The following is a 19,822-nucleotide window of genomic DNA, read 5'->3' as shown; positions in this document are numbered from 1 at the left end:
AAGGCAAAATATAAATAATAAATTATAAGCGCAATATGTGTTACACTAAAAGTTGTTATTATCTAATTAATGTTTGCCCTTTTAATATGTCCTCATACTGTCCAGAATTGATTCAAAGGAATAAAGGCAAGGAAGGCAGAAGAGACAGAAGCTGGAAGTAGAGGTCAAGACAGATGGCCTTTCCTGAGCACAGTTTTTAACTTTAACAACTAAGTTTGTCAGGGAAATAGTATTTTGTACGATACTGTACAGGTCTTAACCTTAACATTTCAATTACAAGGTTAAAGTTGTATTAACCTTAATATTTTAATCATGCAGGTAAACTTATACATTAGTAGTGCTGGAGGGTCTTAGCTTAAATTTAGCTGGTAACTTCCTTAGACTCCTCTTATTACTCCGCCAAGAAGCTGGTTTATCTGTCTGTGTGCAACATTACTCAAAAACAAACATGAAACATGAAATTTTCAGGGAAGGTCAGAAATGACACAATGACCAGTTGATTACATTTTGCTAGTGATGCGGCTTATAGTGTGGATCTATGATTTCTGGATCATTGATGGAGTCACTGTAACTATGACAACAAGTGAACACTATGGCACTGCAGTACTGCACTGAGTGCTTTTCTAGTTTCTCTTGTAGCAAGCATTTTGGCTCAACAGTTGTTGCTCTAAATGAATTATGTAAATAACAGTGACTTGACTTTTAAGGTTGTATTGCTTTAATAATTATCACTTTATGTGTTAATATTGACATATTGCCTTCTTCATGTATGCATCTGTAATGTTTCCTTACCCTAGTTGTAAGTCTTGCTCGATTTATCGACGTTCCTCTCATCGGGCCTTACGAGTAGCGAGTAGCTCCCCTCTCGATTAGCTTGGTCTTATTTAAGATGGCGGCGTAGTGTTCTGGTGTAACGCGGTTGTTACATGTCAACATGTCACTGCTAAGAGTCTGTGCCTTCGCCAAATGCCTGAGTCGTCGCAGTTTATTTGAGAAGTGCGCCGTTCGCGTGTCTTTTGCGGACAGTTGTCGGCGCAGTGTGTCGGAAAGAAACGGCGCAGTGAGACGAATATCAGGTGAGCTCCGGTCACTATCAGACGGATGTCACCAACAGTTTAGCTGCATCGTGATGGACAAGTTTCCAGACTTTACTTACCATCAGTTTAACACCTACTGTAACATTATAATTGAACAAAGTGTTTACCGAATACTTCATGTAGTGTTTTTCAATCCTGGAACCGGGTTAACTCTCATAACACTTTAACGAAAATGATATGTTTTTGATTCTATCCTAATGCTAGTGCATATAAACTTGAGTTGTTTTTTTTTGGTTTGTTTGTCTGTTGTTGTTTTTGTTTTTCTGGACCGCCTGAACTCAGTTTGTTCACTATCCTATAATCAACCAGCACATGGTTGTTTTGGAGGCGGGGTTGCTTTGTGAGGTTGTCGGCCAAACGGTTGATGGTTCCCTCCCCAGTTTCTCCTTGTCCTTGAGCAGGGGCGGCTACAGACTTTTCTCACACTGGTGGCCACAACACACAATGGGACCACTGTCTGAAGTCAGAAACTGGAACTGAATTTCTGGAAATCTATCATGCTCTTGTCATGTAGAAGCTAGTGGAAAACTGTCAAAACGAGAGTTCACATGCTGATGTACTTTGGTTTCTTCCTTTACATTGAAGGTTAACTGTACATAGACTAATACATTTACAGCTAGAGTTTGGATATATAGTGTGATCACCCTTCAGACTCACTCAATAGAAGAAATGCTGCAAAGCAGTTGAGGACGCAAAACACCCACAGTTTACGTATGATTCATCACTGAATATTCCATCCATGTGTGAAAATTAGTCTAACTGCAGCCAGTTATGATGCATTACTGTATTTTTGTTGTTGCTTGACAATCTGTCGTAATTTGGTAATTACTTTAATGACTAGAGAGGTGTCATTCTGTAATGTGTCACCATGCTTAATTATGACACTGCAACAAATGTCCTGCTGTGAAATGGAAAAATTCTCCTAATAGATAAATTGAGAAAAAACATTTTTGGTTTCAGTGAACAGATCTGACTTTTTCACTAAAGTAATAGGTAGTGTCTACAGATACGGACCCGTACCCGTAGCCTGTGGGCTACGGATACGGCACTTTCCATTTGCCAGACAGATACGGACTTTAACTTAACTTAAGTTAAGTTAACTTAACTTTAACTTAAAAACAGTCACAGGCCCTGTCTCCATGTTGGGGAAAATTTACAATTAGAAATTGATCATGATCAGTAACATGTCACACAACTGCTTACAAAATAAGAAATCCTTGCAGTGAGCCAGTGTGAGCAGTACGGTAGTGCACATTTTAACCACCCACTTTAACTTTCTTCTTCCTTAGTTCAGTTAATCATTTATAAATACTGCTGTTGATCTGCAGACTGTGAACGACACATTTTTAGCAGCATCCAGTTATCAGTGTGAACAATCTAGAGAGAGAGATGTTTACCACGTTTGTAAGGATAAAGCCAAATTAAGCTGCTATCATTGCCCTTAACTGTTGCAACAAACTGTGATGGTGAAAGAGTTTGCTTGTCACAAAATCCATTGTCTGTTGTCCATTTTATCTTTCAAATTTTAAGACCAACCTATCTGTGTGTGTTCTTTTTGCAGTGACTCCTTTGCAGCTTCAAAGAAAAAATGTCTCATTTTTATTCCCGGAGACAGAAGATACAAAGAAACGTGTTCTGGAACAATCTCAGTTGTTAGATGGTATGTTAACGTTGATGGAAAGTTACCATTGCATGATCATTCTAAATATTGGTGTCAGTTCTCTGATGTTTTCTTCTGTGCTATGTGTGCTTCCAGACCAAACTGCATTTGTAATCAACAACAGTTTACTGATTTAACTAAGACTGAATGATGTAGGTGCATTCATGGGTCTTTAATAGTCACGTGCTGGCTTATACAGGCTGTGACCCTTCTCTATTACACACGTGGACAAAATTGTTGGTACCCCTCAGTTAAAGAAGGAAAAACCCACAATTCTCACTGAAATCACTTGAAACTCACAAAAGTAACAATAAATAAAAATTTATTGAAAATTAAATAATCAAAAACAGCCATTACTTTTGAATTGTTGATTAACATAATTATTTAAAAAAACAAACTAATGAAACAGGCCTGGACAAAAATGATGGTACCTCTATAAAAGATTGAAAACTATTTGACCAGAGTGACATGATTAACTCAGGTGTGTCATTTAATTGACATCACAGGTGTTTCCAAACTCATAATCAGTCAGTCTGCCTATTTAAAGGGAGACAAGTAGTCACCCTGCTGTTTGGTGAAAAGGTGTGTACCACACTGAACATGGACAACAGAAAGCGAAGGAGAGAATTGTCCCAGGACATCCGAAAAAAAATTATAGACAAACATCTTAAAGGTAAAGGCTATAAGACCATCTCTAAACAGCTTGAAGTTCCTGTGACAACAGTGGCTCATATTATTCAGAAGTTCAAGACCCACGGGACAGTAGCCAACCTCCCTGGACGTGGCCGCAAGAGGAAAATTGATGACAAATTGAAGAGACGGATCGTTGGAATTGTATCCAAAGAGCCCAGAGCAACCTCCAAAGAAATTAAAGGTGAACTCCAAGGCCAAGGTACATCAGTGTCAGATCGCACCATTCGTCGTTGTTTGAGCCAAAGTGGACTTCATGGGAGACGACCAAGGAGGACACCACTGCTGAAAAAAACTCATAAAAAAGCCAGACTGGAATTTGCAAAAATGCATGTTGACAAGCCACAAAGCTTCTGGGAGAATGTCCTTTGGACAGATGAGACCAAACTGGAGCTTTTTGGTAAGGCACATCAACTCTATGTTCATAGACTCAAAAACCAAGCATACGAAGAAAAGAACACTGTCCCTACGGTGAAACATGGAGGAGGCTCAGTAATGTTTTGGGGCTGCTTTGCTGCATCTGGCACAGGGTGTCTTGAAAGTGTGCAAGGTACGATGAAATCTGAAGACTATCAAGGCATTCTGGAGAGAAATGTGCTGCCTAGTGTCAGAAAGCTTGGTCTCAGTCGCAGGTCATGGGTCTTCCAACAGGACAACGATCCAAAACACACAGCCAAAAACACCCAAGAATGGCTGAGAGAAAAGCGTTGGACTATTCTAAAGTGGCCTTCTATGAGCCCAGGTCTGAATCCCATTGAACATATGTGGAAGGAGCTGAAACATGCCATTTGGAGAAGACACCCATCAAACCTGAGACAACTGGAGCTGTTAGCTCATGAGGAGTGGGCCAAAATACCTGTTGACAGCTGCAGAACGCTCATTGACAAATACAGAAATCGTTTAATTGCAGTGATTGCCTCAAAAGGTTGTGCAACAAAATATTAAGTTATGGGTACCATCATTTTTGTCCAGCCCTATTTCATTAGTTTGTATTTTTAAATAATTATGTTAATCAACAATTCAAAAGTGATGGCTGATTTTGATTATTTAATTTTCAATAAATTTTTATTTATTGTTACTTTTGTGAGTTTCAAGTGATTTCAGTGAGAATTGTGGGTTTTTCCTTCTTTAACTGAGGGGTACCAACAATTTTGACCACGTGTGTAGTACCAATCCATTCTAGGTCCAAAGAGTTTTCTATATTTTAGTGTTCTACTCTCAGTCATCTTGTTTACTGACATTAGATATCTTTTGTATTCTTCTCTCTCAGTGCTTGAGGCCAGAATCCAGCAACTCCAGTCTGACGTCGTTCTAGATGTCCGTCACGCAAAGGTGCAATTTGTTAAAGCTCCTCCTTATGGAAGAGGTACTTCATCTGACAGAGGTCCCAGAGGTTCACCTCAGGAGAAAACTGACATTCCTAAATCTGGACATACGGTTACTAAAGGAGCCTCTAAATCTCAACCCAGCCGCTGGATAGAAAAATTAACTCAGGAGAAAAAAAACAAACTTAAAAAACAGCAACGCCTCCAACAGAAAATACAGACAAAAATGAAAGATAAACCTACAACAAAAACGACAGGAAGCAAAGGCAACTTAATGTCCCCTGGTACAACACATAAAACTATATCTACTGCAGCTAAAAAGAGCAGACGTTCCATGAAATTGTCTGAGGAAATTTCTGCTGCAGTTTCTTCGAAGTCTACCTCCACTGCTGCCACTGTGGCGGCTGGTACAACAGCCCTGATACAGAAAGCAGCTAAACGCAAACAAAAAGGTTCTAAAAAAGAGGTCTTTTTTGAAGAGGGACAAGAACAGACTGATGCCACAGACAGGGCTGATGAGCTGGCTCAGGTGGAGGAGCTAGAGAGGAGACTCAATCAACAAGTAAGCCAGCGGACGGCTTCAAGTAGCCCAGAGCGGCTGCAAGCGGCCAGAGATGAAACTGCCAATGGGGACATGAACCAGTGCATTCGCTCTTACCTGGAGGCTTGCGTGTTTGTGGGGGACATCGATCGGGCGCACCATTTCCTGCTCAGCCAGCACAGAGTGAGGAGTCGGCGTAAACATCTGAACACAGACGTTTACAACATCATGATGAGGGTGTGGGCCAAGAAGGTGAGTACAACATTTTTGAAACTATTGAAATCAAATGTTTGGAAGTTTAGATTTTTATGAAATTAGCTTTTTATGCATTTTAGACCAAATACAAAAACAGATTTTTGAAAATATACTGTATGTAGTATGCTTCCTTTATAAATAACTGGAGCATTTTTCATTGAGGCCACAAAAACTAAAATGATAATTGACTGTTTAAAACAAATTTGTCTTTTTTCCACAACGTACATTTAGATTTTTTACAGTATAAAGAACAAGTCATGACAGTGTGAGAGCTTTATAATACAAGAATTCTGACCAAAGTAGCTAAATACAATTCAGTCATCACTAATTATATTGTTTAAACCTGTTTTTTTCTAGTGTAACATGTCAAACTCTCTTTTGTTAAAACAAGTCCTACAGTTACACATTAACTTAAATGTTAAAGAAAGCTTTCAATTATCTACTGGACATATATAAGGTCACATTTAGTTGTGTTCTGCTGCTTGACAGACTTTCTTTTTCCCTTTTTTTAATCACCCACATCAATTAAATGACGTCTTGTCTATGGTCTGTGATCTTAAGTTTAATTATCACTTGTTTCTTTGGTATCATGAGGTATCACTGACATAGACATTAGTAATGATGTAGGAAGAGCAACATTAGATTGTGTAATTGTAAATAAGGCTCATTTCCCTCCCATTTCTTTCTGTTTTAGGGCACTTTGAATCAGATTGGCCGCGTGTTTATTTTGTTAGAAGAGGCTGGTCTGAAGCCAAACCTGGGATCCTACTTTGCTGCTCTGGAGTGTATGGGCCGCAAAGTAGAATGCTCCCCAAAAGTCATTTCAAGGTATGTTTGATAAAGCACACACACACACCTCTCTGTGAAATAGAGGCCATAAAGCCCCACCTGAAATTTAACAAGATGGTTATCCCTGTGTGGCAACAGAATGCAGGTCAGAGTTTGAAAGAAGGGCAGCAGCAATACACAAATGTACCAGCAGGGGTCATGCCAAGCTCATAGTCACATTTGCACATTCTCCTTGGCAGGTCCCACCTTTTTGATCTAGATAATGGTGTCAGGAAAACAGCGTGCCTTAAAAGTCTCTGGTGATGTATGGTCTGATAGCGGCTTATTATCAGCTTTAACTGGATTTTATTTCTTGTAGTGTTTAAGCAGTCATGTTGCTGCTGCGCACTGAGAAGATTTAAGCACAGCCAGGGTCGGCAATAACTTGGGAAAGCACCAGACTTGACAGCATTACAGCATTATACCAGTTCCTAGTTACCACCAGCATGTAGAAATGTTTTTCAGAGGTGGAAGAAGTTGAATCCTTTGACTGTAGCTGCGGTATGTGTTTTGTGTATTCACTACATATTGATACTTGCTTTTGAGAGGTACTTGCTACACAAACTTTGAAACAAGTCTTATGTATTTCAAATAAAAATAATATATAAAATGATATCACATATAGGAAAAGGTTTAGATGACAATGGGACTCAAAATTCAACAGATGAATCAGCTCAACGATATTATCATCTCAAATGCAAAGGAGTCGACTCCCATGACACCTCATTTTTAGATCACCCCTGATAAATTAGGTAAGATTTGTCAATAAAGTAGATTCTTTTTCCATTAAACCAAATTTACTTGGACTTAAAAGGCTGCTTTAGCCAACATTTGCTTGTACTTTTTATTACCAACTGATATTGCAGCTTTTATGCTATTGTTGAATTGAAGCCTCACCAATAGGAAGTGAGAGCTGTAGCATAGCAGTGTTGGTTTTAACACTTCACTCATATGTGGATTACAGGACAGCACAACATTCAAAAGGCTTTTAGCTGAGTGATGCTGAGTGGTGAAATATCCTTTTTGGATTTTTCACTTTTGATGCTTTCCTTGAAATGGTTCTTTGCCAGTTCTGTGGTCTGTTGTTGTTTTTTGTGTTCCACTTTGCTGTAATAGCAGCATCCTGACTGGATCTGCTGTACAACCAAGTTGTCCTGTGTGTCACTTAAGAACAAAGGGAAGCTTTATTTGGAGTGATACACAGTATTCATGTTCAGTGTCTTTCCTGTACCAAGCTGACAGCTACCAGTTTTCTTGGCACTTTGTGTCTTATTTCCTATTCCTTGTCCTCATCACTGATTTGGTTTCCATGGCAACCCAGCATGACATGATTGTTTCTCAAAAAATGTTTTCATTCATGAAAGTCTCTGTATTAATTAGCATTGCTTTCACAAGGCCACTTAAAATGGTTTTGGTGGCAGCATGCTGACACGGTATGAATAATGAGGTTGGCTCAGACTAATTAAATTGTTACAAGGCAGCAGAACTGTACTGTCATGCATTGTGATGTGTTTAAGTTCTTTTTTGCACTATGCAACTTTTTTCCATCAAGGACAACCTTGACAGCCGGTTGCCAACTTTTGTCACAGTGGAAACTGGGTCGTCCTGACAAATCACTGTTAAGTGTTATTAATTGGCCTGCTTGATTTATTGCATGACATCCAGCACCCATAAACCTACTGGGCACAGCTCACAACTTTAGGAAAAGACTACATGTGTCACAGCTTTTGCGTCTGTTTGATGGCAACCGATACAAAATGCAATCAGCTGGCCTGCTGCCCGGGCGGTGGCAGGGCTCATATTGGATTTTGCTGTTTTTTTCGAATGGGTCTAACATTACTCTGGAGTTATTACAGTAGGGGAAAAAAAACTACAGGGCACAGAGGTTGCTCTTTCATATAAAATAAATAAAATTTATTGAGCTTATGAGTTGACTGTAACCATTTGAATGCACGATTGCTGTTGGTGTGTGACGTTAGATGCCCTCATTCAGAAAGAGGTCTCATGTTCACCCAACAACCTTCAGTCCTGTAAAGGTTTGACCTTCATGCTTAGTGCTCTTAGAAGCTCGTTTCTAATCACACCATGAAGAATAGCCTGCTAATACAGCATGATTTTGTTGTGTAATAATGAGGTATCACTACTTTCGTCGTGTCAACTCTGGCTTGATCTTTTTTTTTTTTACATTACCAGCCTCAGCCATGTCAAGTGCCGTTGCAGAAACCACACTCACACAGAGAAACACACACTCATACTTCCCTTCAGACCCTGGGGACATCTTGCTATGTGGTGCAGTCCAATAGCGGGACAGGTGGCAGGGCGGTAGGGTTGGTGGTGGGTATCTGGTTGGTCCATCGATCACTGTAAGCTGATGCTTATATGACATTGTTGTTCTGCAGTGGTGCACTCTGGGTCCGTCTAAGCGGTCTCTCTTTTCTCTTGCCTTTCCTCACTGTCATCGTTTTCTCTGTCACTCAATTTGTTTGTTTTCAGCCAGTCCTTTCTTCTTTTGCTCTGTTGTCTCCCTTTTATTACAGCCCGACTGCTCCTAATATCAAAGTCTCCCCGACAGTGTCCCTGCCCTCAGCATACCAGTGTGCTTCCTTTTCCGCTGTCTCTTTCACACACACACACACACACACACACACACACACACACACACACACACACACACACACACACACACACACACACACACACACACACTCACGCTCGCACTTATCCCTTTAAGTTTTCCTTTTGTAATTGCTGTGTCCTCCAGAGCTCTGTGTTCCCTTGGGTGCAGCAGAGCAGTCACCAGGCTGATTATGCTCTATCTTTCAACCTCTCTGCCTTCTTTGTTCCTGTGGACCACACTGCCAGCACCCAGACTAATCCTGTCTTTGTTCAAAGCTCTCTCATTTACTCAGTCCAAAATTGCACATTGCATCACAAGAGACTCCAAGGCATGAGTGAAAATACTCAAAAATTTGACCTCTTTGACTCGCTTTAGAGAGCTTTCCAAACAGCACATGCCTAACGTCTAAGCAGTAGATATGACAGAATCTTTCGTTACAATGACTCTTTTGTTTTATTTAATGACGTGCAAAACGCTGCTCACTTGTGATTAGATTAAATAGGTGGAAACTGCTGAGCCAGGGTTTCCTCCAGATGCTAATTAGCATGCTGTTATTTATAATTGTCTTGAGGAAAAGGTGTGCAGGGTGAAGCAGAGCTGTTATCCTCTGTGGTCGGTGACAAATGGGTTTTCCTCGCTTGTGTTGTCTTGGCTTAGCCGTGTCGTTCTGTTGTTAACCTCTAGGGAGCAGTGCAACCAAACATGTTAGCTGCATAAAATATGCTGTAAACTGTACAGATTCAGTTCATTATTTCTTATATCGCACAAAATCTCATTTTTTTAAAATATAAAGTATATCAATGACATGAACTCATCCAGCTAAGCCAGCATGCAATGGGTCAGTGTGTGAAATATGATGATAATTATACAGTTTCTCACTTTCTGATATATTTGTATAATAATTTATGGTACCTGTACTTTATCATTGTGCTCCCCGCTAATGTTAGACTTGTGCATAAACACTGCTCTTAGGTTCAGTTTGTGGATAGTAGAATATATCAACCTAATAACGTTAGATATCAAAATCCATAAATAATTCACTCAGACAAAATATTTATCACTTTAACCCCTGAATCCCTCTAATCACAGAAGAATAGAGATTCATCAGCCTGAAATATTAATACACCGGCCTTCTTAGGTATCATGTATCAAATTGAGTTGTGGAATAATCATGTCATTACGGTTCTCATTTGTATTCCGGGGACTGGTTGCACATTGGCATTATCTGCATTGTGCAGTCCAGTCATGGAGACTGTGCTCTCTCTGCGAGATCTCTAGGAGATTCTATTTAAATAAACATTTCACTGATGTCGTCAGTGGCCATCTGCCTCTTGATCAAACTCATATTTTGAGTCTCACAGAAGGCTTGTCAATGCAAATGCTCAAATTGATATTCTGCAACTGTCGATCGGAGTAGGGGAGACGTATACAATTATCCACACAGACAAGAGAGATTTTTTTAAATAGCTGAATTAATCAGGGACCCAGCTAGTTGTGATTATCTTAGACCCATTCCCACATCAACAGGCAGGTCAAAAGGTTATGAACTCTCAACTTGTGATACGACTCCAAGATCCGATTCATCATAATAACTATAATCTCCCACATAAATGAAAATGTACCTCTTGTGTCCTTCGATAGGTTGGTATTCTGACAAGCTTTCTGGCTAAACTAATGGAAAGAATAGGTATAGTAGTTTCATTCCTCTACAGAGTTGGAAGTGGGTTTCCTAATCTTTTATTATATAGTATGCTATATATTCGTGCACACACCCATACACTCAGTTGGCAGTTTAATAATCACAACTATCCCAAACCATGCCATAAAGTTGAAACTGCAGTCAGAAAAGTTCAGCAGCACTACAAACAGCAGTCTCCAAACTGACTAAACATTTATATTAACACTCCTGTAAGACAGTTTTAACTCAAAACGAAAATTTTAACCTTTGTAAAGCAGGTTTATTGCAGAGCTGTTGGATTAAACTCTGTTGGTTTCAGCTGTGTGCACTTTATAAACTGCTAAGTGAGTGCTTACATTTCTTCTGTTGGCATGAGCCTACAATGGATGAGAATTAGAGAATTACCTGGGTTGGTATATTGCATACTAAAAGACCAGAAATCCCAGAGCCTGGCAAAGTCATTGCTGAGTTCTAATGATTATGCCTTGCTCCCCACTGATATATCATTCCTGAAATCTGCTTAAGGGCCATTAAAAACCTCATCAACAGACTCTGTGTCTCTGTATATCCAGGTGCTTGAACCAGATGGAGGAGGACAGCCTGTCTGTGGATGATCTCTTCAGCCAGTGTGCGTTCCGTAAAGATGAGAGGGACATGCTGCTGAAGGCCATACACGTTGTAAAGCCCGACTTCCAGCCCAGCGACAGCCAACAAACGAGCCACTTTTGCCCATCGCTGGTTCAGGATTACTATGCACAGGTATTAGCCTTTTTTATCAGCATACTTTCATGATGAAAGGCTGTTCTGGTGTTTGGTGAGTAAAAAAAAGCAGAATCTGCCTCTTTGTTTTAATCAGCCGTTGTTACTTTCTTAGGGTGTACTGTATTATAATTAGGAATGGACCAATCATCGTTGCCGATATTTGGCATGTTTCTGATTAATGGTATTGGTATTTTTATGGACCAATTATTTAGAAGCTAATGCTCTAGTTTAGGTCTGATGCAGCCTCCTCTCTATGTGTGAGGTCAGTCTGCGGTCTCGGAAATGTCTCTTAAGCAGAGACTAAACAAGAAACACAAGCTGTTGCCACAAACCAGGAAATTAGCTCCTCTCACAGTGACTAATGCTATGCTAACGGCGAGCGGCTAAGTTTGAAGGCAGCTACTGATTAACCTGAAACAGAGTCTGGAAAAATAATAATTAATGGTTAAGATGTGGACCTTAGTGGGCAATACAAATGATAGAGCAGTGAAAGACAAAGAAAATACAGAAGAACAACAGACGTAACTGCAGGAGACAAACTGGTCAATCTCAGTCGATCTCACATAAACTGAGGAGAACTTCCTAAATTAATTAATCCCATTTCTATTTCGATTATTTCAGGCATAGTCACCGTTATTGATGAAGAAGCCTAGTCATGAATGACAGGTTCTCTGCTATCACAAGCTTTGAAAACATTACATTTAATGTGTGTTGGTTCCAAATGTCAGTTATCTCCCTTTCTTGATAACCAGTAATCAGCATCAGTATTAGCCCTTGAAAATCCTGAATCATAACACATGGGTTTTACAGAATCTTGATGTAAATTATTTATGAGAGTTAATGTAAACAGCGAGCGTGGCTTTACACAGACAGGAATTATTTTTAAGGCTGACTGCTGTGTATGTTTTGCCAGTCAAAGCACCAGAGAGCTGTGGAAGCTGTCAGAAGGCTCCAGCGTGACTACGAAAGATTTGATTGTCACCCCTTCACAGCCAGACAGGCACTGGCCTATTTATAGTGAGCCAGCTCTGCTTTCTAATGGGTCCTCTGCTTTAGTTGCCTCTCTTCCTCTCACCTCTCCTCCTTTTTCCCACCTCCTTTCTCCTCGTGATTCTCACATGATTCATTAACAGGTTTTTTGTACACTTGTTGTATTTTTAGCCTCAGTCCGTGCACCACATTCATTTTCATCAAAGTGACATATTTTTGATCCTCTCTATCTTATTGATGGCCTGTGTGTGTGTGTGATGTTAGCAATCAGCAGGTTGTATATTTATATAAGGAGGGTTTACTTTATGTGTGACTGTGCCACTTATTCATACTCAAAACAGGTCAGATGTCACTGCTTCATTGCTGCTGACTCTGATTTGCACTTGTAAAGGTAGTTCAGTTATTTATCTGACTTTGACTTTTTGGCAGGTCGCAGTGGCTTAAAAGCTGTCCAAATAACTGGTCAGCTAGATAGCGGAATAGCAGACCGTATGGTCTCTGGAGGAATTTAAATCAGTGTTAGCAGCAGAAGCACAATCTAATTAGAATATTGTTTGTTGCTGTGAGATAGAATTTTGATGAAGCTGTACATCGTACAAAATGCAGTTTGATCTAGTTTCAACTCCGCATCAAAGGTTGTGTGATATTCTCTCCATTAATGATTTTTTCATCAGGAAACTGGCCTAAATTTGTGCTTTTTATCAATATAGTTTAAATATTGCTTACTTTGCAGCTGTAAATACAGCTTACTTTACTGGTCACGTTATTCTTTCACCTAATGAAAGAAAATGTAAGAAATTACAAAATTTAGTCCATTCAGTATACGAAGCAACATTTCTGTATTTAAACAATTGGCAGCAGCGCTTTTTGTTTTCCTCCATGCACCAGAAACTGCAAGGTTGTACGTACTTGTATAATGCTATCATGCCAGCACTTTCTTAACTAGTCATCTATTGATTTCACCCCTGTCAACTAATAACAACTTGTTAGTGTCTTTTGTTGTTCTGAAGATGTTTCGTTGTCCAAAAGCTGTCACATGCTGCCACATTATCTGAAGCTTTGCAGTGTTATCTTGCCTGCTGTGTATGAGTTAAGGTTCTTAGTGCTGTAATTCATTCATTCAGGTCAATCATACATCTACGGTTTAAACTGATAATGTGTATTTGACTTGGTTCACTATCCCCTTCAACAATAATTGGCTTTTAAAGCACATTTTACTCCTTAGTGATACATTTACCAATATCTGTGAGGTCTTACTTTGTCACTGTCAGTACAAGCCCCTTTGGTCTAATGTGGTGTAACAAGCAGCACATTAGAGGTCTGCTAACTTGTGAATGCATGTGAATACATCACATTAGACTGAGAATAATGAACTCTGTTTTGTTTCAACAGCACTGAGCCACAACTTGAGACACTGAAACTCGGATTAGCACACTTTTGGCAGAGAGGCTGAGCTGGCTTTATGACTTGGCCTTTACTCACTTCCCCGAACAGGCTCTCCCTACTTCTTGCCCTGAATTTATTGTCTCAGGCGATGCTAATTTCAGGGCTGTGTACCAACAGTTCACTTTCACTCGGTGGAGACTTGCTTAAGATTCAGTAGAAGCGTTACAGTAGGGGTTACTTCTGTGCAGAATCACAATTTTCTCAGTAATGGCAACCCTAGAAACTCCAGTAAACAACAACTGGACTTCTCCTTTATGTTTCACCTTTTATCCAAGATGACATTTCAGTTGCAACTGAAGAAATCTCATTAAGAACCTAAAAAAGTCCAGTTTCTTTTTCCTGAAGTTCCTAGGTGTAAGGTTTGGGATTGTAAGTTCATAGAAAAAAAAGATTTTGACTTGTGTATAGCAGTAAACATTCTTTCTGTTTGGTGTTTGATTGTATTTTAGAGGGCAGACCACACTTACCCAAAGCTGGACTTCACTCAGGAGGAGCTTCAGGAGCGTTTTAAATGTCAGCTCAATGTGGAGCAGGCCTGCACTGTCACCATCGACTCTGTGGAAGCTGCCAAACCAGTCACTGAAAACATGGCCAAAATGGTAAATAAATCCTCCCATTGCATCTGTTCACCTTCAGCTCATCCCTAAAACTGACTGCTAGAGTTCTATATTCAATGTTCTGCAATGCTTAAAATCAAGAAATTGTCTCAAAAATGGTGTGTTATGACACGGCGAAGAAACGGTTGTTAATAGATGCTTTGGGGTTTTGTTTTAAGTCTTGTTGGTATCATGTTGAAGATAAATCGTACGCAGTGTCTACAATAGTGCTGTTAGTGAATGCAGTGTTTTTATGAAAAACACGTTTGTCACATGTTCTCTGCTGAATAGAAAAGATTGCTTCATTTGTGCCGACAGAAATTTAACTGTTTTCATATTTTGTGCTTTAAGTTGATCCCTTTTTAAATTACTTAAAAGCCTGTAGATTTTCAGCGAAGCACAACGTACTGGCACACAATGGAGTATTCAAACAGTAATGGGTGCTTTTTCATCTTGCCAGTAATCTGCTTTATTTTAAGTAATTATAATGTATCGCCATTTACATTGATTTTTTAAGGATTTTCAGCTCTTTTCTCTGATAAACTTTGAAATAATATGCACTGAGGCCCGACAGGTTAGAAGAAGAAACATCCTGTTCCTCTGGTGTGTCTTCTTGCCAACTCTGGCATTTACAGTCCAGCCTGGCTCGTCTGCCTCTGCAGATGGGCTATGTGGGAAGTGAGCAGGCTGAGAGTCCCTGGTGGTCAGGAAGCATTTACAGACAGGCAGGGCAGAATAATAATGTATTGTAATGGAGGCCACTGGGGAGAATGCATAGTCACCTCTCTATTCACAATCCAGACTGTGTCTCAGTTTCAGTCGGACTGAGCAAGACTGAGAGAGAGCATTAGCACATACACATAGTCATGCATAGTTTTGCTTTGCAGGTGCAACAAAAATACAGGTAGCCTGGTTTAAATAGTGGATTTATTACTGCAAGAGAAGTAAAAAAGTTACTAGAACTTGAGAGCACAGCACAGAATAGTATTGGTTTAGAAGACTGAACTTCAAATGAGAAAAGACAATAATACAACTAAAACTCTGAAAGTCTCAACTTTATTGCTGTTGTAAAAATTGTCGCTCTGTAGATTTTGCTCAATTAAGATTATTCAAACACTATATATTCAGATTAAAATGATTTTCAGGGCAAATACGTAATAATAAAATAAGTTAAAATCCTTTCATCAACAGCCAATTCAGATGTCTGAATGTTAGCGATTCAGACATCTGAATGTAGCTATTTCCTGGAGGAAATAGCTACATTACATGGTGGATAATTAAAATAATTTTAAATAAAGCAGTCCAGACAGACCTGGATGATCATGACACTGTCACCAGTCTTGTATCTACATTGCAACTATGAATTTAGCAGATGATTAGTAAGCCTAATGTAAAGAGAAAAACAAAACACAACTTGTCTTATAGATTTTGTTGTTTGTACAGAAGAAATACATGAAATTTGACATGTAACATGACTTTTAGCACTAGTAGGCTGATTTCATTTACGTTAAACTGCTTGCTTCTCTGTGTTTCCAGTCTTAATTTCAGTTTAAATTGTTAGCGACATTATTTATATCAGTGATCCTGAGCCCAGATGAATGCAGTTTTATTGCAGCTTATTTCACTACCATCAACATCTTTGCTGTGGTAACATTCATTGTTTGAGGGAGTGTTGTCTGTTCTAGCTGTTTTATTCATGCAGAATGTGCCTCATTGTCTCCAGGACACAGGTTCTACAGCTAGTGGAGTTCTAAGAATATATCTTAGTCGGAAATAAGGATGAACTATCTGACTAAGGTTTCGTGCTGGTCTGATCTCAAGAGATAAATGCTCTGTATTTACTTTACTATACAAAGCGCTTTACATGATACATCACATTCACCCATTCACACACTGATGGCGGAAGCTGCTATGCAAGGTGCTAACCACGACCCATCAGGAGCAATTATGGGTTGCGTGTCTTGCTTTGACATGAGCGCGACAGGCCGAGGATCAAACCAGCAACCCTCCAGTTGCAAGACGGCCACTCTACCCACTGATCCATGCCGCCCCATGCGTGTTTGAGGTGTAATCACAAATCAGGGGTCACATATGCAACTGATTGTAAGCACATCCTGTCATTTCTCCCTCTGGGCTTGAATGTTTTTTTGACCATATTGATTGTGTTCAACTTGAGCGTATGTTGCTTTAAATGTGTGAGTTGATTAAATGGTATTTTGTCATTTCCAGTTGTTCTAGACTTCTAAACATTGAATAAAAATCAAATGCCGTCCTTTGGGTAATAAGTTTGAGATGGTAACGCCTGCTGGTTCTGGTTTCCTGCAAGAGCAGTATCAGTTTTCTCATCTAACTCGTGTTTTTATTTCCCAAACTGCTCATCTCTTCCTCCCAACCTCAAGTCACTGGGCTGTGAATGAGGATTAATGATTGATACACTTTATGCACCCCGAAAACAGTTTCTACTGGGCCAGTCTCTGCTTTTCTTTCCTGTTTTAGATGAATAAATCTGTGGCCCAGTTGTGCTTTCTCAGAGGATTAGTCTGTTTTCTTTCTGTCATCTGGAGGTTTCTTGGCCAAACAAGCCTAACCATCAAATGGAATTCATGGTCCTGTTGCACAATGACTTGTTCCCAGTGAGAGGTGACCCTAACTACTGCCTCATGATTTAAATGTTCTTCCATTTGGATCCAGCAGTGTGTGATAAATGCTGTATGACTTTCCATTTTGCTTCACCCTTTATGGTTTTCCTGCTGTCCATCGCTGTCATCAGATGAATGACTTCCAGTTGCATTGTCCTTTCAGAGAGAGCTGCTGGCTGAGCAGCGGGCACAGTGGCAGAAGATCCTCCTCCAGGCCCTCAGGGAGAGCAAGATGATCCTGGCTAACACCAACACCAAGGACTACAGGCTTAACCTTTATCCCTATCTCTGTCTGCTGGAGGATAGGGAGTATGTTGACATCATGATACAGGTAATACAAGCCACCTCACCCGGCCTACCGCTCAATGAAACGCCAGAAGTCTAGGATGTAACAAAGGCTTATCTGTGCTTGGATGAAAGGCATTTGATTGACGACGACTTTATTTTACTACATTACAAAGAAAAAAAAAACATGGAGTAATGTCACTGTTATCTTTCTCTGGTTTGCGCAACTTTTTTGTGTAATTTGACACGACTAATCTGGGAAACCACAAAACACAAATCAAGTGCCTGACAGTCAAAGCAGCTGGAAAAGCGTCCAGGTCTGGCAGCAAAGCAGAGCATACTTTGATCAGATACCTTTGGTTGTGACAAAGACAAATACACAGGGTATGATGTTAATTCTGAAAAGATCATTCTCACTCTGATTTCTACTTGGAAGTTTTTTTTTTTCTTATTTGTCTAAACCAAACCTTACAAAAGCCTTGATGACTTAATTGCTGTCTGTTGTTACTGAAGTGTCACACATGATTTTATGCTTTTTGACCCGTGCCCTACCATTTTCCAGAGTGTTGCCAACATGCCTCCTAGTGGGGAGTCGCTGAAGATTTTAGCCAGTGATCTGGGCAACAGGGTCTACACCAAGTACACTGTGCGACAGAAGCAGGAGAATCAGATGGTGGAAAAGATGGCTAGCATTTACAACTCGTACACTGACCTGCTGGCCAAAGATACCAAGGTAAAAACAAATCTTACACTTAACAGCTTACTACTGCAGTGTGCTACAGATGTACTGTAAACACTGATCAGCCACAACATTAAAACCTCTGACAGGTGAAGTGTATAGCATCGATAATGTCATTAGAACCCAATGTTCTGCTGGAAATCCTGAGGTCTTGGCATTGATGTTACTTTGACAAATACCACCGATAAATATTTTATGATTTTCAAATTGCATACCATTTCTTTAAACTTTAGGTATGTACTATAGCTGCCCTTACAAAGTACGTACTGTTTCATGCACTGTATATACAATTGGGACATACTTCTTTGTCATGATAATGTGTCTTAAACTTTGACCATTGCAGTGGTCATCTGCATGTGTGCACCTGCCAGCTCAAGCTTGTTTGTCCTTGTAGGAGACACTTCAATATATGTAAAGTAGTTATGCAGAGGACTGTGGTTCAGAAAAGCATGCTGATACTTAGATACTGTAAAACCTATCCAGATGTAGTACATCTGGATATTTTCGACACTGCATTCGACATACTACCTACTGGAGCATCCAAAATCTTTTTTCTGGCATACTGTATAGTATGTAGGTATGAATTTTGGCACACCCCCATTGTTTTAGACCAAACATGCCTCTCAGTAAGGCAGTCCTCCCTGCCACACTGCAAGATATGCTCAGAAACGACTTTAAGAACATGACAAAGAGGTGTTGACTTGGCCTCCAACCTCCCAGATGTCACCCATGGACTGCCAAGTCCTGGTGAAAGACATCACCAGACACTGCCAGAAGTCCCATGTCAATAGCCCGATTGGTCATAGCTGTTTTTGGGTGCATGAGGGGGGCCTAAACGATAATAGACAGGTGGTTTTAATGATGTGGCTGTTGGTTTATTTCTGCTGCTGTAGTTATGTATGAAAACACAACACTCAGTTCTTGATTCTCATCCGTTTCTGTCAATGAACGTGGCTGTTTTTCTTTCATTCTAAGCCCCTGCTATTGTTTTGTGTCATGTTTTGTTTCCTGGAAACCAAACTCAGTGACTCAGTTGTTTCACTCTAAAGTTTAAAATATTATGCTGTCATGAAGCTGAATGTTTTAGTCACAGCATCATTGTTCTGTATCTAATAGAACAATAAACTTTGTTGGCGACCTTGTTCTCCAGCTCATTGACATGCCATCGAGTCCTTTTTAGTAGAATGAAGGACTGTATTTTCTCAATGGGATTTTATAGTCTGTATCACTGACTCAGTGTTTTGATGGTTCTGGTGCATGAGAGGGAAAATGCTCATGTCATCAACACTATAATGAGCAAGAGCTCATTATGCTCCAGCAGTTAGATCAGAAGTTAGTGAAGGTGTTTGTTTTATGCAATGTATTTATATGCAGCCTTTGTAGTTATAATTATGCCAGTGTTTTTCCATGTTATTATGACGGCTGGTGTTAGTCTGAGGTCTCATTGACTTGTCCAAGTTCTCACTTTACATGTTTACATTTTCATGCATCCATTTAGAATATCATAAACATTTGACAAAACTGCGCATCACTTCAGGTCAATTTTATGTATAGTGATTCATTTCACACTCATTGAAGTAAAAATAAAATCTAAGCAATTATGGCTTAAAGGACCTATTCATAAATGGAATTCAGTATTCATAATTGTGGATTCATTAGTGTATAACTAACTGT

The 19,822-nt window shown here is 39.7% G+C and overlaps 1 protein-coding gene across 1 annotated transcript in view; it reads left to right on the top strand.

Annotated features, from left to right (window-relative positions):
- Nucleotides 1–865: 865 nt before the first annotated feature.
- The window catches only part of polrmt (polymerase (RNA) mitochondrial (DNA directed)), a 59,010-nt gene continuing 40,053 nt past the window's right edge, over nt 866–19,822 (top strand). The window contains exons 1-8 of the mRNA XM_022191706.2: nt 866–1,076; nt 2,659–2,757; nt 4,718–5,565; nt 6,263–6,396; nt 11,264–11,450; nt 14,339–14,488; nt 17,288–17,455; nt 17,972–18,142. Coding sequence (XP_022047398.2) covers nt 935–1,076; nt 2,659–2,757; nt 4,718–5,565; nt 6,263–6,396; nt 11,264–11,450; nt 14,339–14,488; nt 17,288–17,455; nt 17,972–18,142 — 1,899 coding nt within the window. The 5' untranslated portion in view covers nt 866–934. The remainder of the gene's footprint in view (nt 1,077–2,658; nt 2,758–4,717; nt 5,566–6,262; nt 6,397–11,263; nt 11,451–14,338; nt 14,489–17,287; nt 17,456–17,971; nt 18,143–19,822) is intronic.

This window comes from Acanthochromis polyacanthus, chromosome 4, assembly GCF_021347895.1.
Source record: "Acanthochromis polyacanthus isolate Apoly-LR-REF ecotype Palm Island chromosome 4, KAUST_Apoly_ChrSc, whole genome shotgun sequence".
NCBI lineage: Eukaryota > Metazoa > Chordata > Actinopteri > Pomacentridae > Acanthochromis > Acanthochromis polyacanthus.
Note: the sequence above shows the minus strand (reverse complement) of the source record. Positions and strands in the feature narration are given on the sequence as shown.